This window comes from Urocitellus parryii, chromosome 2 (assembly GCF_045843805.1).
Source record: "Urocitellus parryii isolate mUroPar1 chromosome 2, mUroPar1.hap1, whole genome shotgun sequence".
NCBI classification, from domain to species: domain Eukaryota; kingdom Metazoa; phylum Chordata; class Mammalia; order Rodentia; family Sciuridae; genus Urocitellus; species Urocitellus parryii.
Window position 1 is genome coordinate 80,647,921 of NC_135532.1, and position 20,631 is coordinate 80,668,551.

A 20,631-nucleotide genomic window follows, 5' to 3' on the forward strand; every position below is an offset into this window, starting at 1 on the left:
AAAAGAAAAACTAACCTGGATTTCATGGAAACCAACAACTTTTATTATGCATCAAAGGATATTGTTGACAGAATGAAAAACTAATCTATAGAACAGAAGAATATATTTGCAAAGTATGTATTTGAAAAGGAGTTAATACCTAGAATATATAAAGAACTATAATATAACAACAAATCATCTAATTTTAAAAAGGTGACAGAGGTCTTAAAAAAGCTATATGTCTGAAAATATACAAATGGCCAATAACTACATGAAAATCTGCTAAATATCACCAATCATTAGGGAAATAAAGTACACTGAGCATTTTAAAACAACAATGAAATACCACCTCACATCCACTACTATTTAGGGATGTCTACTATTTAGGGAAATGTCGGGTATAGGGAGGGTGATAAGCACTGGCAAGGATGTGAATAAACTGAAACCAATAAACCCTGGTGGGAAAGTAAAATAGCACTTTAAGGAGGAAGGAAATTAATCTTGAGGATGTTAAGCTAAATGAAATAGGTAGTCACAAAAAGACAAATGATATATGATTCCACATACGTGAAGTACCTAAATTTGGCATTCTTCACAATTTGGCAGTTCCCTAAAAGTTAAACGTAGAATGACCATATAATCCAGAAATTCCACTTGTGGGTATATATCCAAAATAATAGAAAGCGGGGACTAAAAAAGATATGTGTACACCTATGTCCCTTCACAAAAGCCAAGAGGGGAAAACAACCTAGATGTCCATCAATTGAAGAATGGAGAAATGAAGTATGGTACATACACACAAGGATTATAAATTCAGCTTTAAAGAGGAAGGAAATCCTGACACATGCTAATCATGGATGGAACCTTAAGGATGTTATGCTAAGTGAAATAAGGTAGCCACAAAAAGACAAGGAACGTACAATGCCACATATATGAAGTACCTATATTTGGCAAATTCAGAGCAGAAAGGACAGAGGTTAGAAGAGGCTGAGGGGGCCAAAGGGGGAAAAGATAGTTGTTATTTCATGGGTGAAGTTTCTGTCTGGGGGAATGTTGAAAATATTTGGAAATAGAGAGTGGAGATGGACACACAATATTGTGAATATACTTAATGGCACTAAATTGTATACTTCAAAATGGTTAAAATGGTAAATTTGGGGCTGGGGATGTAGCTCAAGCGGTAGCGCGCTCGCCTGGCATGTGTGCGGCCTGGGTTTGATCCTCAGCACCACATACAAACAGAGATGTTGTGTTCACTGAAAACTAAAAAATAAATATTAAAAAAAAATGGCAAATTTTATTTTACTACAATACAAAAAGAATCTGGGTTATTATGCAGTCAAATTAGTGAGTTTCAGCATTCAATAAATATGAAGAAAAGGCCAAACTGCAAGTGTGTTATTCTTAGAGTGAAACCAAGCCTTAATTTAAGGTTTTCCTAGACTACACTTGGGCTCTATCATGGACTGGAGGGCATATGAAAACTTCCTAAATTGTGCCTCAGTGGCTAAATCCACTGAAGATTTCAGATGCTCAATTCAACCCCTAACTAATAATTTTTGTCAGAAACAAATGGTTATCATATCTAAAATTATTTAGTATTAAATGATTAGTTGGCAGATTTAATGATTTCAAATGAGTATTAAGAATACACACAACTAGCCTAACCACCTAGTTGATAATTTGCAAATAGCAGTGTTAACATCCAAATAAACACACTGATTTCTTTAGCTTTAAGTTACAAAGTTCTGCTTGTTCTTTGCAAAGTAGGCACAAATGGTGGCGAGTCGTGATTTGCCTTGGGCTCTTACTGCTTCTCACTGTGTAGTTCTGGCCTGGGAATAACAAGATACCATACCAACAACGGATTAAAAATTTCAGATACACAAAAATATGGGACTCAGGTCTACTTTCGTGGCTTTACTTTACCCTGCTTCAAATAAAAAATGAAAAGGACTGGGGAGGTAGCTCAGTGGTAGAGTGCTTGCCTAGCATGTACAAGGCCCTGGGTTCAACACCCAGTACTGGAAAAAAGAAAAAAATAATAATTTTAAAAGACAATATTATTTTAAAATACCCTCAGTACATAGAACTGCAATTTCCATCCTATTCAGAATAGTAAGAGGTCAAACACCAACCAAGGATCCATGGATGAATCAGAAAAGTCTGGTTCTCTGCAAAAAGCCGGTGTAAGTTCCTTTCTGCTTACCTTTAGCTGGGTTTCTGTGGGAGTAGGAGCCAAAAATGGCGGCTGTCCCACCAGCATCTCAAAGAGAATCACACCGACACTCCACCAGTCACAGAGCTGAGTGTACCCTGAAAGACAAAGGTCACTCACTCAATTCCTGCACTGGCAGATTCTTCTCAAAGGTAAGTTCTATAAGATCCTGAACATACAGATTTACTGTGAAGAGAGAAAACAAGCTAACGTAGTATTGTAATAGAAGAAGAAGAGAAACACCTACATAAATGCCTGGTCTTGCACAGGAGGACTGAGAATAGTGGGCTGGAAGGGGCTGGGATCAGGGTGCTATAGTCATCATGGGGGGAGGCCACAGTCACTTATTTTCAATTATTAGCCTGTAATAAATACAGAATACTTTTATAGTAAGAAAATACTTTTTTTTTTTTTACTTAAAAAGATTATTGGTATTATTCGCAATAATACAAGATGTTAATCAGAATTTTAAATTCTTGCCAGGTGCAATGGCACACACTTATAATCCTGGCTACTCAGAAAGCTGAGGCAGGAAGATCCAAAGTTCCAGGTCAGCCTCAGCAACTTTAGGAGACCGTATCTCAAAATAATAAGGGCTGGAGATGTAGCTCAGTGGCAAAGCACCCCGAGTTCAATCCCCAGTTTTTGTTTTTTTTTTTGTTGTTGTTGTTTGTTTGTTTTTTTTAAAGAATTTTAAGCTCTTAAAGATCACATAAAATAAACACAAAACAAAGTGCCATGACTGGGATTCGGGCAGGTAAGGACACAGGGAGGGTTTCCTGGGGAGGCTTCCAAGTCAGTTTTGGAACAAGGTGAAGAACGTAAAGATGAGGAGGATGAGAGTAGGCTATTTTGGCAAAGCGGACGATTGGACAGTATTTACTATAATCCAAGACATATTCCTTGTATGAGACCCTGATGAGCCAGGCATTTCTCCCAGAGTCCCCATCTGGGGTAATCAGGGACAGCCTCAAGGATTCTGTGAAGTGAGTTTATTTATCTTTGATTTTCTCCCACTTTTCTTTCAGAGCCCCAGGTTCCAATCAAGCCAGGATAGGCTTCATGTCACCTAATCCTTCCTAAGTGGGAAACACATGTGAGGTCAGCAGGACCCCTGTGCACTCCCACCGTCTCATCTCGTCCTGCCCCAGGTGGCACTGGAGGCTACAGAATAACCCTGACCACTGGCTCCTCTGGAATGGTTCACATGGCAGGAGACCTGAGGCCTTTTCTGGGCACCAGGATTAATATTCACATGCTTCTGAGGAGTTAACTGCCACATTCGTAATGCTGAGAGGTACAGTAATCTGCCTTGGATTACCACAGCCAACAGAGAAACTTCGACTTGAACTGATCTTGCTGGCTGCAAACACTTCAAACAAAATGTGTGTGAAGGAAAAGGTAGCCTAAGTCTAGATTTATTATACGGAAACAGATCAACAGCATAATGTCACTACAGGTTATGCAGGATCAGTGAAGGACCCTCCTGGTCTGAACCAGATGTTATGAAACCTCCATCTAGGAGACAAATTTTATGAGTACTGGTGATTTTATGCCCACTATTGTCTGCAAATCTTATCTCCTATGAGGTTTTGGGCTGGCAGGGAGATTAGGTGGAAAACAATATTTGTGTGTTGAATGTGGTATAACTTGGGCAAGGGAGAGTTAAAAAAGAGAGCCTACAAATGATGGTTTAGGCAGACTGAGAAGTGTCCTGTGGCCCCAGAGTTGTTTCCATCATTTGACTCCGTAGAAACCAATTCTAAAGCCATTCCCTGGGTCCTAGGTAGAAAGCCTACACCCCACACATCCCAGCTGGAGGAAATGGCAAGCAGACATTGGCCTAATGGTGTGTGAAGCAAGGGTATTTTCAGAACAGAGATGAGAAGCAGGAGGCTTGTTTGTTAGGGATAGTTTAGTCTTGGAAAGCTAGACTGGAGAGACTTCTTAGAGGTCACCTGGCTCCATATAGCTGCAGGTAAGGATGGCCTTCAGCCAGAAGCTGGCTGTGGGGTGGGAGGAAGTAGCCCAATGGCATACCTTTGCGCAAGAGCACCTCTGGTGCGATGTAATTTGGGGTTCCAACCAGGGAGTGTGCCAGGCATCTCTGATGCTGCTTCCGTGCTCTCTGCTCCAGGGTCTTCAGTCTGTCCCCACATCGACAGTTAGACACATCATCCCAGAGGTCACTGGGCTCCATGCTATCCTGTCTGATGTGGTTCCCTTTGCCCAGGAATCATGGGTAGTAAGAGAAAAGAACAGAAAATAAAATGAATGGTCACTACTGAACAATGAAACGAAATCCATAGCTTAGCAGAAAAGTAATTCCAATCAGCTGCTGACATCTTAGGACAAAGGATCCTCCCAACTGTTCCACAGGGACAACTGTTGTTCCAGGGCTCTGAGACACAAGTTGTAAGGTAACATCAGTGCCAAGGCAGAAATGATGGCTGGAGCACTAACAGCCAACTACATTGTGCTGAGCTGGCAATGAGACAATGTGAATAAGATAGGCTGGAAGAACTTTGGGGCATCAATTTCAGGCTAGTATCAAAAGGCTAACACCTGCTGGGCGCAGTGGCACACACCTATAATCCCAGTCACTGAGAAGGCCGAGGCGGAAGATCGCCAGTTCAAAGCCAGCCTCAGTAAAAGCTAGGTGCTAAGCAAGTCAGTGAGACCCTGTCTCTAAATAAAATACAATATAGAGCTGGGGATGCGGCTCAGTTTTGAGTGCCCTTGAGTTCAATCTCTAGTATCGCCCCCCACCCAAAATCTACCACCTGTCTAGCAAGACATTTTGTGATAAGCATGGAAAAATTAAAGAGAATTTTAAAAGTATGAACAAAAGTAACAAATTCCAGAAAAAGTGAATGAGTCAGGTTCATTTTCAGTTTTTTAAGTCTGAGTTATGGGATGAAAACAGCTATTTCAAGCATCCCAGCCATTAGAAAGAGAGTGACCAACTGGACTTTTCCAAGTAGCAAACCTAGAAATGGAGTTGAACTATATATTAGATCCAGGTTAGGTATGAAAGAGCTAGCCTTGGGAGGCTGTGAGACTTTTATTTTGAGATGGGATGTTGTTATATTACCTAGACAGGCGGCCAACTCTTGGGTTCCAGCAATCCTCCTGGCCTAGCCTCCTGAGTAGCTGGGACTACAGACACGTACCACTGTATCCAGCTCTGAAACTTTTACTTTTTAAGGCTTGTTTAAATAGGGCAGAGGGATGGTTCTTCACAAAAGCCCCACGACAACATGTCTACAATGTAGTAGAACTTAAATCCACTAACAACAAATTTTGTCCCATCAGCCCAGATATGGAACACCTATATAAACTTAAATAGAGTATATAATGTATAAAATATATAGAAACTTAATTGATATAATATTAATATAATAACAATATATGCTCTAGAGTATGATTTCCAATTTAATGTACTTGTGTCAATTTTTTGGAAGGATTTATAGTTGAAATGTGGGACTTAATGGGATAAGAAAAAATCTCACACATATCAGATTCTTCCTTTAGGGAGGAAAGGCTATCACACCGAGTTATACAATAATGGATAATTTCAAAATGATTAGGAGCCACTGGGATGGGAAGATACATCAAGATGTAGAAACTGGACAGAGCATGCCTAAGATAATACCTTTCTGGTAGTATTTGGAATTGTGAGTCCACCTGAATCCAGTGCAGAGGCCAAAATCTGTCAGTTTGATGTGACCATCCAGATCTATCAAAATGTTGTCAGGTTTAATGTCTCGGTGGATGAAGCCCATCTTGTGGACACTCTCGATGGCCAAAGTCAACTCTGCAATGTAGAACCGGGCCAGGTGCTCAGGGAAGACCTCCATACGGATCAGCAGGCTCATCATGTCCCCTCCAGGGATGTAGTCCATCACAAAGTACAGGCTGTCTTTGTCTTGGAAGGAGTAGTAGAGTTTGACCACCCACTCATTGTCTGCCTCAGCCAGGATGTCCCTCTCGGCCTTGACATGGGCCACCTGATTCCGGTTCAGGACGTCTTTCTTCCTCAGGGTCTTCATGGCATACAGGGCATGAGTGTCCACCTTACAAGCAAGGCACACTTCTCCAAAGGCACCGATCCCCAGGGTTTTGATTTTCACAAACATGGATTTGTCCATCTTGGCCCTCTTTAGTCTGTTATAATTTGACTCCTTCTGGTAAAGGATCTTCCTCATCTGTTCCTGCTCAGCCTCACAGAGTCCAGCCTGCACACAAGGAAAATGAGAAGTCACCTTAGAGGGATTCTATAGTAGCAAGTGATGGGAGCAGGGGAGGCCCTAGAATTGAGTGGGCTCTACAGAAAGGAAAAAAACAGAAGAATGGGTCTAATCTACTACAAGCAAAATAATCATCAGTTTGTTCCTTATGTTCAAATGTAGATACGAACCTGGAATCCAGAGTATGACAGAACAGAGATCTTTCTTTAGGTGACTTTAGGCTCTAAAAACTAAGGAAAACCTCTATTAATGAAAGTTGGTGGGAAAAGGGACCACAACATTCCTGGAACTCCAAGAACAATCTAATACTTAGCTCAAAAGAGACGGGAAAGCAAAAACAAGTCAAATACATTTGATTTTTAGAATTTGGCGTGATTTAAATTTAGTGCTACACTCTAACTTCATTAAAAATCATCTTTTCTAGCACTTGAGTGTCAATTAAAGTATGTTTAAAATATTCTTTATTAGTTAAAAACTTAAAGGATGGCTAACTGGATTATTACTAGATACATTTATTTATGAATCCTAATTTTAATTTTTAGAACTTCAGACTTTATTTCTACTCTTCTAAAATGTTCCATTAATAAGTAAGCCTTGATGAAATTTGTGTAAAGACACCTTTATAAACATCAATTTGCTCATTTGCCTTTTAGCAACATTATGGATAGCTATCACAGTTTCCTGAAATCAGAGGGAAGAGGAAATAGAGAAAGGGAAGTATTCACATTTGTGAGTATTCTAAACTGCTGTTCCCATAACCAGATTATGACCTGTGATACAGGGTTTATGATAAAAGTATATAAATTAGGAATAGTACTTCTCTGTTGTAATTCCCAATACCAGTAGAGAGGAGCCAGGGGCAAACAGTGAGAATAAAATGAGAAATTACTTTGGCCATTTCTTGTTCAAGCTGCAACCTCCGGTTGACCTTCTGCTGGTAGGTTTTTATGACATTTTCCACGTGTTGTTCCATGAAGAACTTAAAGGCATAGGGGGAGTAGCTCTTGATGCGGGATTCCCTCTTCTCTTCATCTCTGCTATTTTTTCGGACTGGCACTGGAGAAGTCTGGATCTGCTTTTTATCCTTGCCACCTTTGTCCCCCTTGGCACTTTTGTGGCTCTTGTCACTCCTCTCTGTAGGCTCTGCAGTTGGGCCCCCACGGAGGCTCTGCTCCACACCGGCACAGAGGCTGTCCAGGTCGTACTGCTCGGACTTGCTGTGCAGCAGCAGGTGTTTGGGGTAGGGTGGAGGTGGGCATCTGCGGTCTGGGCCACTGTACTCCACATCCAGTGGGTAAACAGCAGTGGCTCCCAGGCCCAGGGCGTGCTCATCCTTCGAGTCCAGGCCTTCAGCGGCTGGGGCAGGCGCGGGCACCCAGGCAGGGTGGGAGGGCCCCACGGCTGTCTGTGGTTCGGGTCTCAGCACCCGCACGCTCTTCACTGGGTGCAGGATGTGTGCGGCCGTCACGGCTGTGACAGTGTTGGGGGCAGGCAGGGAAGGCTCGGCCTGGCCTGGTGCACCAGCCCGCGGCTGCTGACTGTTGAAGGAGTTGGTCCTGCTGGGTCCCGGCCCGTCAGGCCGGAAGGCCACGTGCTGGCGTGGCGCCTCCAGGCCTGGCTTCTGTAACGAGTCGCGGCGGGCCAGTGTGGCTGCTGGCCACTGTTGCACAGGGGGGCCGCCCAGCTCATACAGATCCACATTGAGGCTGTTTCTCGAGGGCACCAGCAAGCTTTGCTGAGGGCTGTCGCCAGTGAACACCTGGCCCCGGGAACCCATCACGTGCAGCTGGTGGGCTCCGGGGCCAGCCTGCTTGTGGTGCGCGTGCGGGCCGTACAGTCCGGCCGTGGGCGCGGGGAAGGCGATGCCCGCGCCTGGCGGGGCCCCCTGGCCCTTGGCAGTCAGGCCGGCATAGCCCCCTGACTCGGGCGGCGTCTTGCTCTGGAAGGAGGGGCTGCGCTGCACACCGTAGCCCAGAGGCTCCCCGGGTACTAGGAGGTGCGAGCGGCCGTAGTGTGCACCTGGAAGTGGCAGGGACGGACCGGTGGGGCAGGTGGCCGGGAAATGTGCTCCCGCTGCCTCCATGCTGGCACCATAGGCCTTGGGGGGGTGCTGGTGGCCAGGCAGGCTGTGGGGACCAACTCCTGGGAAGAGGAAGTCCATATACTGCCGTGGCACCTCCTCCAGTCCCGCGGGGCCATCTGTGCCAAAGCCTGGGCCCTCGTAGGCTGCACCACCCAGCTGGTGGTAGGATGGGAACGCGTCGCCTGTGCCTTCGAAGCTGGGCCTCCTTGTCACCGGGGTGGACACAATGCCCTTTCCTGCAGTGGAAAGAATGGGAAGGTGGCATGAGGAGTGTGGTCAGCCAGTTCTGGCACTTTCAGATTGATCCCCACACTGGCAATGTCCTAGGGGCTGAGTGGCTGCACAGGGTCTTCAACTGAGGACTCCCCTAATATGGCATGAGGGTGGGGGGAACTTCAGGAGTTCAGAGGAGGGTTACTGGCCATAGGAAGGACAGTTTCCCAGTCCTGCTGGGGAGTATCCCTCACACCTCTGAGGACATAGCCCCCAGGATCACCATCCTGCCATGCTAGGGAACCAACTGAACAGCCAGCTCTGTTTTCTCCATGATATGCCTAAGTTGTTTGGGACAGCAAGTTTACTGCCACATGATTCCCAGTCTCCTTTTCTCTAACAGTAGAATCATAGCCATTGTCCAAAAGTCTACTTTATTTTCTTCATCTATTTTTCAAATTAAGGATTTTTTTTTGGATTTTTGTTTTTATTAAAACCAAACCAAACAACATATATGCAACAACAATAAAAACCACACAGAATCCCCCTACAAATACCCAGATGGATTTCTGCTGTTGCTTCCTTATTCCTGATTTTTCCATTCTGAAAATCTCTCCTCATTTAAAACAGACGCTTGGAAGGAAGGACAAAGGCTCCTTTCAGTTCCGTACAATGACTGCTTGATTTGGCAGAGGGTGCTATAGTCCAAAGGCTGTGTCCCCCCTTCACCCTCCCTGGACTACCTGGCATTGAGTAGAAGTCAGAGCCCAGTGATGATGGCGCTGTGTTGCCAGGGCTAAAAAGATGCATCAGTGAGCACACCACACCAAAGGCAATTAGGAAGGAAATCATAATGGGGTGGATGTGTGTGTGTGGGTGTGTGTATGTGTTTTCCTTTGGTATCATGCTCTAAGGTTGCAGAACTCAAGAATCATGACATAGATGGCCAGATGGAGGCTAAGGAAATTCCTTCTCTCAAGAAGAAAACAGAAATTCATGTTCTCCTTAACAACAACAGAGACAGAACTTACAAAACCTGTAAGAATTTCTCATTCATTCCATAAAGTGAGCTTCACACCAGATCTTCCACAGATAGGGAAAATTCCTTTTGGAAATTATCATAAATCCTTTATTATACCCCAGGGACTTCAAGTACCAAAAATAGGGTTCATCTATTCCATCCTCAGAGAGGAACATCCCTTGATGATCACTCAAACAGAGCAGATGCCTTCAGCTGTTCCCAGGGGACACTAGGGGGAAGCCCAGCATACTGCTCACAGCTCTGGCCCAGAGAGGTGCGCTCCACTGGACAGCTGCTTTCAAAGGCTATGATGTGAGAAAAGGTTTTTTGTTTTTTAAGGATAAGCCTCCCTTTTCAAAGACTTTTCCAGGCCCAATAGTAAGTAAAAACAAAACATTTTTACTCACTTTAATTTTTCAATCTTTCATAAAACAAAACAAGCAAACTCTCCAGATTGGGAGCACCACAGGTTATTTCAGATTGGGGTTGGGGTGAGCACCCAGGAAAGTCCTATGATCTACTACTTGTGGTAGGTCCCTCCAGGTCCTTACTGCTGGGGCAGAGCAGGCTCAGCTTACCTATTAGATGCATAAGACCATGTGCTAAGAGACTATCTATTGACCAAGGGCAGGCTGGACATTTTCCTGCAAACTTTTCTATGTTCTCAAATCACAAATCTTCTTCATACACCACGCTGCTGGTTTGGGCTCACCTGGGGAGGTCTGCTTAATGACGCGTACGATCTGCTCATTCCTGGGGTCCAGGTAACCCATTTTACTGATGTACTCCAGGGCGGCTTCAATACTCCTGCTGCCGGTCTGCTTGAGCGCTCTGCCTGCCATCTCCTGGGAGGGAAGCATGAAGATGTAAGAGTGTGTCACTATCATCATAAAACAAAGCCACAGGTGACTTCTCTCCTTACTCTGTGCCTGACTGTGCCATGATACTTTGCCTCTCTGTGATTGCTAGAGCCTGCAAGGTGCTACAGATGACTCAGAACGTGCATGTCCTACAGATGCCAAAAGTCAAGCTCAAATCACATCACAGATGACGTAACCTATTATCAAGAACATATGTGGATTTGAAAGAAACTTAAGTTCTTCTCTTTAGTGCTCTACCACTGAGCTATAACCCCAGCCTCCTATGAAATGTTGATCTTAAAAAATGTTTTTTTATTAGAGCATTATAATTATACATATTAATGGGATTCATTTTGACATTTTCATAAATACATATAACTTGCTCCATTTCAATCCCTAGTACTTTTCCTTTCCTTCCCTTCCTCCCTCCTACTGAATCCCTTCCTCTCCTCTACTGCTCTTCCTTCTATTTATTTATTTATTGTTTTTAATTGGTGCATTATAGTTATTCATAAAAGTGGAATTCACTGCAATATATTCATACATGCACATAGCATAATTTGGTCCATCTCATGCCTCCTCTTTTCCATCTTCCCCTCCCATTCCCTTTCTTTACTCCACTGTTCTCCCTTATATTTTCATGAGAATGAAATGCTTATTAAATGCCTACTGTTTACAATGACCATTGTTGGCTATAGCAATAAAGATTTACCCTTAGGGATATGACTAGAAAGAAAAAAGAAGTAGGAGCCCTGGAGCCTAGTAGGCACAGGACAGGTTTCTTAAAGTTGCTTGTGGGATCAACAGAAGACAGAAACTGGTGGTCACTGCAGGAGAGGTACAGGTGGGGTGAAAGAGGGTCAGAGGAGAGGGCTCCTTTCCACCCAAGAGAGGGGGGTCGGACAGCTGCCTTTTCAAAGACTGATGGTCTTTGGGCAGGTGAAAAGTTCAGGTAGAGATTCGGTATTCTTAGAAGAGGGACTGGTCAGAGCAGAGGAGGCAGGAGGAGTGGGCTGAATGGCAGCAGCACTCAGAGACAAGAGACAGGGGACACAGAGCCACAGACCAAGGCCAGACTACCCTGGGTTTTGCCCTATTTGCAAAGTCATGGGAGATTTCAAACAGAGATGTGCAGTATGATCTGAGGACAGCTGCAGGGTGCCCAGAGCTCGAGGCAATCTGAGGCAGGGAGGTGAAAGGGGCAGGAGGGGACTAAGAAACATGGCAGGCTTCTGTAGATGGAAATGCTGAGCAATGTGAGGGCAAGGGGGAGGTGGACAGGAGGAGGAGACTGAAAAGATCCTGTCATTCAGGAAGGAATAAAGAGGACACAGGACAATGATCTCAGTGGAGGCTGCACAGGGCCACTTGGTGGCAGCCACTCACCAAGGGAGTACTGAACCACTTTGTGGAGAGACAGCACTGTCCCCACTGCCCCTGGATAAGCCTGTGGTACTTCTGACTTTCATCCCCCTCAACTGTCTGACTGCTCCATTAGGACCAGGAGAAACTGCCAGGCTCTTAAATACCACATTACTCATGGTTATATCCGCCTACCTCACACAGTACCCAGAACAAATTAAGTGTTTAATATCCAATGATCATCGAACATTTAAACCAAGTTTTCTCTTCCTGGTAGTCTCCTAGCTGAGTGCTAGGACAAAACATTGAATGGACTTGGCTATAGAGTCAGTCATGTGGGAGTGGGGTCCTGCAAGGTGGCAGAGCAAGAGAGGGGACCAGGGAAGAGTGAGATGAGAGGCCTGAGGAGGTGCCACTAACATATAGGTGGCATCAGAGGGAAGAAACAGAAGTGACACCTGAAGAGGCAGATTGGGAAGTGGTAATAAGAAGAGAGCTGTTTTGTAAGGCAGCGCTTGGGCTGACAGGAAGGGCACATCGTATACCATCTGGAAGAGCCACGGGGAGAAGGCACCAGAGTTCTGGCCTGAAGTACTCCTTCTTCACCCAGAGACAGGTGATGACACTTCACCTTCGCTACTTCACAGCTGTGCTATTTGATGAGATCATGTCTGCAAGACTCTCAAGGGCTTAGAAGAAAGCATGCTTAAGACCACATCTTAGCAGGATAGCCCTGGAGCGTTTGGTGCCCGTTGAAAAACACGCCAGTCAGAGTCAACACTAACCGCAAACCTTTCAATCAGCACTGACCGTTCAGCTTCCTGTGAAACGTGACCTGTCTCCTTCAGAGGGAACTGCCAGCCCATGCTCATTACTTAAGCACCTGATAACAGTCAAGGAGGTGACAACTTCATGAAAGGCCACGTCACTTACATACAATTCAAAACTCTCTCTCTCTTTTTTTTTAAATAATTTTTAAAAATATTTATTTATTTATTTTTTAGTTTTCGGCGGACACAACATCTTTGTTTGTATGTGGTGCTGAAAACTCTCCCACTACTTTAAGATCTGTGCTTCAAATCTAGGAACTTAACCAAGATGAAACAGGAGGAGACCACAAGTGAAGACTTGTGCTCATAGGGGTGTTTCAAGTTGTAAAACAACCACATTCATGAGCCAGCTTGTTTATAAATAAAACCTTCAATAGTCTAAGTCAGTCGAGGCTTGCTTTTGTTATCTGTGCATAACCCTTCATGGAGCAAATATGTAGTTTCTTTTTTTAAAAAACATTTAAAATGTAGATGGACACAACACAATGCCTTTATTTTTATGTGGTGCTGAGGATCAAACCCGGGTCCCGCCCGTGATAGGCAAGCGCTCTACCGCTGAGCCACAATCCCAGCCCCAAATATGTAGTTTCTATACATTACCTCTCAGAAGATGCTACTACACATATCTATAAAGCTATTGTGTTCTGTTTTTTTGTGGTGACAGTGATTGAATTCTGGGCCTTGCATATGCTAGTGGAACAATCTACTATGAGCTATGCTCCCTCCCTCTATAACATCTATGTTTTAAGAGCTGAAGGAAATCCAGAATACATTTCAAATCCATCAGGAACACAAGTCTTAGGTTGACAGAGTATGGGCAGAGGCACAGCAGGGAGCAGCAGGGAGTGGCAGGGCTTTCCTGAGGAGGTAGCATAACAGAGAGGTGAGCCTGAAGTCCAGCTGAGGAGCCTGGCCTTTCACCTTCCTTTCTCAACAATGTTTGGAGATCCTGGTTGAGAGTCCTGATCTAGAATTGTACGAAGCCATTCGGAAAACAGCAGAATAGTGCTGAGCCTAGATAGACACCAGACACCCGATTTCATGTCTCCCCTCTGCTGTCTAGCAGCTGTTCAGTCTTTAGCAAACTCTTTATTTACTTTGAGCTTCTATTCCTCAACTGTGAAATGAGGTTAACCGAGTTGCTGTAGGGATTAAAGGGGATAAAGGCACATTTAAACACTATTTCAGGGTTAGCTGTTGTAGTTCACAGAAGGATCTTAGGTGCCTCTGGCAAAAAATGAAGAACTGGCCCAGAGACACTCTTAATTCCAGCAACCTGGCCAGCTGAGGCAGGAAGATGGCAAGTTCGAGCCCAGCCTTAGCAATTTATTGAGACCCTGACTCAAGGTAAAAAATAAGAGCTGGGGGTGACTGTAAGAGGGCAAGTTCCCCCCACTGCTAGGATGCCCAAGAGGAAGGTCACCTGGGCCAAAGGAGATGTGAAGGAGGAGGTGAGCTCTGCTTCTCTCTGGGAGGCAGGGTGGTGGGTGGATGGTCTATGAACTCCTCTGCCTCAATGACAAGTGCCTTTTTTCTCTCAAAGCCCAAGAAGAGACAGGTGAGTTGTCAGCTAAACCTGTCCCTGCAAAAGTGGAAATGAAGCCCCAAAAGGTAGCAGGAAAGGATAAATGTTTGGATGAAAAAGTGCAAACCAAAGCGAAAGGGGGAGAAAACGGCAAATAGACTGAAGCAGCTAATAGAGAAACTGAAGATTTACCTGCAGAAAACAGAGAAACTGAAAATCAGGAAAGCCCAGCCTCCAGTGAAGCAGAAAAAAAAAAAAAAAACCACACCGTATCTTATTAGTGGTCTCTGACTCCCTTCTTGTATAATCCAGAGGATATTTTTAAACACAATTGTTTTAGTAGTCTAGAAACAATTTTAGAAAGGAGAAAATCTCACCTCATCCCATTTTTTAAGAGCAAATGATCTTCATTTTCTTCTTATTATTATTTTAGAAGTGAAATCATTTGCTGGTTGTTTATTTATTTATTTTTTGGCATAGCCAAAAAAAAAAAAACAAAACAAAAAACAGTGGGCTATTCAATTATGGGAAGCTTCAATAGTCTTGGCTGTCAGCTTGACAATCTATAGGTAGGCTGGGGTAGTTTTATATTCTATAATGCAAAGCATATTAAATGGCAATTTGGAGTCACAGATCCGCATTTAATGTCTTGAATATTTAAATTACTTCCATTCACATGTTTGTTTGTTTTTTCCTAAAGAAAACTACTTGAGTTGTTTCCTAAAGAAAACTACTCCTTGATTATTGGCCTATTAAGAATTATGTATACCCAGTAACATATTTGGTCTAAAAGAGAGACTGGGGAGGTTAAGGAGGGTAAGATAAACTGAGGTTTCAAACTTTATTGGTTTTCTGATGCCACCAAGAGTTTTCATAAACTCCACCTTATGGATGTGAATTGTGTCTTCTGGGAATGGAGTGGTTCCTGGAGAATGAACCCAGGGCTTCGGACCTGGTAGGCAAGTGCCCTCCCCTGAGCTATATCCCCAGCCCAGTGAATGGCCCAGGCATGGGGTACATGGCCTGCCAGAATCAAGGGCGTCTTCGTTTAGGGGACTCTACCCAACTCCAGAGCTTTCCATGAGATGGTCCAAGCCTCTGTAGCAGCGTGTCACAATTCAATGTCCTCTCTGCCCAGCCCACATGGTGGGGTGCTCCCTCGGAAGCCTGCCCTGCCAGCCTGGCCACCCACATGACAGGAAGCTGACAACCAGTGGGGAAGATCCTGTCATGAAGAACACACGGGCCACCTCTGTTCTCCTGACATCACCCTTTCTCCTCTGTGTGCTTCCCGAGCACACACCAGTCCTGAGGGATGGCTGGGGTACCCAGATCTGCTTCTACAGTCTCACTCCGCTCAAAGAAGGCAAGAGCTGGGACCACAGTTTCTAGGCAGAGAAACATTTTTTACCGGCATCACTACGTGACTGACAGTAATTTAAATTCAGTGACAGATTATTATGTACGAAGGAAGGAATTTCCTATGGAGATCCTCCCTCACCCCCTCCTGGTGGAGAAGCATTTTTCAAACATTAGCAAAGTCATATCCCAATGTTTTAACATTCCAACTATGAGGTTTGGCTAAAAGACTGGAAATGAGCACTCTGGACTTGCTGGGTCTCCCAGGGGCTCTCCTTGTCTGTGTCTGCCTGTCTTGCCTCTCTCAAGTAGCTGGTGATTTCAGCTGGGAGGTGTGGACCAAAGGAGTTCAGTCCCCAGGCCCTGCTGTTATGAGACCCAAAGGACTCAATTTCTTGATGAGAACTGAGGAGGAAAAGAAAGAAGCAGCCCAGTGTTTCTAAAAGGTACTGCTCCCTAGCTGGGGCAGGGTGAAGCAAAGTGAGGTTTGTTTGGCAAAGGCCTCCTGCTCAGGCCCCAAGCTGCCCTTGCAGAGCTGGCCGCTGGGCTTCATTCCCTGAGCAAAGTGCTTCCAGGAGCCCTTTTGGAAACACTGTGTTCCACTCCGTTTCCAAGCATCCTGCTGCCAGTTGTCAGGCCTTAATCAGAAACACAGCCTCAGGCAGAGTGTGTGAATCACAGGGCTGGCGCCCACCCTTCTTTGCATTCTATGTACTTCCTGAAGAGAACTGAGAGAGTTCAACATGGGCTCTCACAAGCTGTGTGTGTGAGTGTGTGTGTGTGTGTGTGTGTGTGTGTGTGTGTGTGTGTTCAAGCTGGGCCTGAAAAAACAAAGTGAAGGAAAAATGGAAGTAATCTTTGAATTTTCAATGAATGTACATGAAAGGAAAATGTACACCAGTGCAACAAACAGAAGTTTCAGCCTCTGACAGTGGCCTCTTAGTGCTTGCTGGGGAAGCCACAGCCCTTTCATCTTAATGTATTCTTCAGCCAGTGCACAGAAGAGGATAAATGCTTAACACTTCTGAGGGAAAAAAAAATTTTTTTAAAATAACTTACAGGCAGGGAATGAAGAAACATGGCCTAAAACTAAACCAACATGAAAAATTGTCTCCGTTGCCAATATCAGATCAAAGAAACACCAATAAAATAAAATAGCATTTTACAACTATTGTTAGGACCAAAATAAAATTGGTGATTATAAAATAAATGGGCTGGTGAAATGCTTTACAGTTATATACTTTTGGTGACTGTGTAAACCCTAAAACCTTTTTCGGGTAAATATTTGTTAACTATAAAAAATTTCTAAATTTTTTGGTATCCTAAATTAAATAATTTCGCTTTTGAAAATTTATCTTCAGGCTAATTTAAAAGAATTCTATTTTAAAAATCAATTTCCTTAATAAGATATCTGTCAGAGTTAGGTGTGATATATTAGCCTCTCAAATACGATTGTGAGGGGGGAGTTAGAGCCTGACTATCCAGTAATGGCAAAAGTTAGCTGTAATTAATATATTTCTTAGGATATATTTAACACAGTTATAGAAATACTTCTTATAACTGCAATTATTTTACTTGGCAAATTTTTGCTGAGTCTCCACTACTGTTCTGGATACGGAGCACGCAGCACTGAATAAAACACAAAACTTCCAGCCGTGTAAATAACATGGAAAAACGTCACTCAGTATTCTGACAGAGTACACATCACTGTGTCTTTGAAGAAGGAGCCAATCTAGAACATGAGGAAAATAAAAATTTGACTTTACCTTTCTTATGCTGAAATAGCAATGATTTCTTTTTGTTAGACAAGAATACTTCCACATATGTCAAATTCCATTATAATAAAAACTGCCTACACTATGTAGTTAGCTACATAATTACAGGCAGATCACAAAAATTTTCCAGGTCACAGTTGAGTCCCATGAGAGGACAAGATAAAATTTCACATGTGAATTGCAAAGTTCCTTTAACTCAGAACTCCACGATCAAGAGATGCTTGGTAAAAAAAGATTTAACATTTTCCACCATTGACAGAGGTGAATAGAGTGATGGGGCACATTCCATGGAAACTTAATATGCCCCAATTCCCTACTAGTTTTGACATACCCACAGTCTCTATTTTGTATTAATATCTAGAAAGAAGCACCAGTGATTCCTCCCATATCCATATATGCAGGTTGCAGCTCTGTGATTTGCCCTGACCCGTCGAATGACAGGAAGTGACACTGTCAGTTCTAAGGCCCAGCCCTCAAGAAGCCTGGCTGCTCCCACTTTTACCCATTAAATACCAGTGACTGGAAAGACTTGGCAAGGTCCAGCTGTTCTAGCCAGCCCTGCTGTGGTTCTGACCCAGGAGTGAAGAATTCTGTGTGTCCAGCCCCAGCTGAGCCCTCAGGGGGATGAGCTATGCAAATCCTAGCAGACACCACCCAGAGCAGAACTGCCCAGCTGAGTCCAGCCGACCACAGGGTCATAAGAAATGATAAATTAGCATTGTTTTAAGACACACAGAATGTTACAAATAATTGATAATTGATCCTACTTCTTTCTCTGCTGTGTATAATCTGGATAACAACTCTATTTATCTTATATTAAATTTTTAATGGTTTGGTCTCCCCTAAGCTTTGGCCCAAATAAACTCAATTTACTGCTAGATCAGAAAGTTTTCTGAAAAAGTTAAGTTTACATGATTATTAACACAGAGATTAAACAAAATGCTAAGAAATAATATTTCACCAGAAAGTAAGATAATTACCCAATACTGATGGCTGGTGTGAGCAGTGAAGTCTGAAACCCTAAATAAATGTTTGTTTTTTTTTAATTCCAGTATATTAGGTTATTCTAGTTTTCCTGTAATGACCCTAATAATAAAACAACTACTTTCACTTATTTATTATAATTTGGCTGTGTAGTCAGCAGTAAGGAGTGCCTTTTTACATGGTCTTGTCTCTAAAATAAACATTTGGTTGAATTAATATGTCATTACAAAATTATTACTACTGTATCTTTAAATGTTTTTGTTCTTAAAGGTATGCTGAACTCTTAGGTATGGATGCTATTATTACATTCAATCTCTTTTTGAGAAAAATATACTCCAAAATTTTTTTTAAAATAATAAAAACCAACAGAACATAACCTACAAAAGCACTTTTCAAAAATGTTTCAGGAGCCAGGCGCAAAGGCACACCTGTAATCCCAGAGGCTCAGGAGGCTGAGGCAGGAGAAGCCAGAGTTCAAAGTCAGCCTCAGCAATGGAGAGGCGCTAAGAGACTCAATAAGACCCTGTCTCTAAATAAAATACAAAAGAGAGCTGGGGATGTGGCTCAGTGGTTAAGTGCCCCTGAGTTCAATCCCCAGTCCCCACCCCCCAAAAAAAAATGTTTCAGGAAAGGATAAGAATCAACCTTTAATAGTATATATTCCATTCAGCTCCAGTGTTTTGTGTAAAAACATAACTGGGCACAGAGACCAGCAAGAATGTGTGGGTACACATGTGTAAGCTTGAACTTGTGCACACAGCCAGCCTGTCATTCAGGGCCTAGGAAACTGGCTCCTGCCCTAGGCTTCAACCTGGAAGGACCCCTCTGCTTTAACAGCACCAGAGAGAACCAGGTCCACCTGGGCTTGTACAGGGGCTTCGCCAGGCAGGATTCTGTCTCCTTCCAGAACTGGTTCCCACCAAGAAATCCTTGTTTTTATTAGGAGGATATCCATCAGGTACTTTACAATCTGGCTTGTAGAATTCACCAAAAAATAGTACGCAAAATCCACAGGGGGGATGATGTGCCTCATTTTCACTGGAAAACAACCTCTATTTTCCAAGAAAACAAAGAAGGAAATTTAGATTAGTGCAGGCCAGGAACATCATTCCAGGGAGAGAGACCAGCCTGGTATTCTGAGTGCTTATGAAAAGCCAGGAAGCCTTCTGCCGACACCACAGAAGCAATGCATTCTAGCTGAAGGAACTGTGGTTCCACAGAGGATAGAGGAAAATTCTAGGAGCCATCTCCAAAGTAGGCAGAGCTCCATGTTTTCCCAACACAAGAGAAAACCTAATACTAAGCTAGGGAGGCAGCAATTGCAAAAGGAGCTATCAGATGGAGGGTGGGGCTGGGTGGCTTTCTGAAGGTGACTCCATACATGTCTGGGGGATAGGAAAGGATTGCATGCAGAGAGCAAATAGAAAACCACTTGACCTGGATAGTGTGTGGGGTCTATAGCAGAGAGATGCTGAGACTAAGAGCCAGCCTCCTGGCCCCTTTGCTGGCCCATACTCAGGCTGGCCAGGGCTGCAGGACCCCAGGTTGAGGGGATCTTTCTCTCCTTTCCCAGGTAGGTTCAGGCTGGGAGTCAGAAGGGCTTGCCCCGCTGAGAGAATTCATCTATAAACTTTGTTCTGGACTTACAATGTTGTCCCTGACATGGGTAGAGAAAAAGATCAGGTAAGACAAAGGCCACCTGGCCACTTGTCTGCCAGGGCTCACACACAGTGGTAAGGGTCAGAATTAAGAAGGAAATTAACCGTCTGGAGGTGTAGTTCAGTGGTAGAATGCTTGTCTAGCACGTGTCAAACACTAGGTTTGATCCTCAGCACCACATAAAAATTTAAAAAAAAAAAAAGGATAAAAGTATTGTGTCCATCTACAACTAAAAGAAAATAAATTTAACAAGGAAATTAATGAATGCTTTGATTCACACTCTTGCTGGGAATACTACCTTCAGAGGAAAAAGGTCTTCATAAAGGGAAAGATTTCATTTCTACCCATCAGGCTGCAGGGAGAAAAATCATAGCAAGAAAGGTGATAGGGGAGTGGTCTATGAGAAGGCAGGGAAATCTGTCATTGGTGAGTGAAGGAAGAAAACTGTGCCTGAGACATGCACACAGTTCTCAAAGGCAGCCATTATCTGTCCCTTGTGCCCCTGATGTGCCT

General features: G+C 43.7%; 1 protein-coding gene across 1 annotated transcript in view; it reads right to left on the minus strand.

Moving 5' to 3' along the window:
* Positions 1–20,631, minus strand: part of Lats2 (large tumor suppressor kinase 2) — a 73,099-nt gene that overhangs the window by 3,245 nt on the left and 49,223 nt on the right. The window contains exons 3-7 of the mRNA XM_026394932.2: positions 10,477–10,609; positions 7,337–8,766; positions 5,853–6,435; positions 4,238–4,420; positions 2,189–2,295 (exon numbers count right to left, since the gene is read on the minus strand). Of these exons, the coding sequence (XP_026250717.2) occupies positions 2,189–2,295; positions 4,238–4,420; positions 5,853–6,435; positions 7,337–8,766; positions 10,477–10,609 (2,436 nt within the window). The remainder of the gene's footprint in view (positions 1–2,188; positions 2,296–4,237; positions 4,421–5,852; positions 6,436–7,336; positions 8,767–10,476; positions 10,610–20,631) is intronic.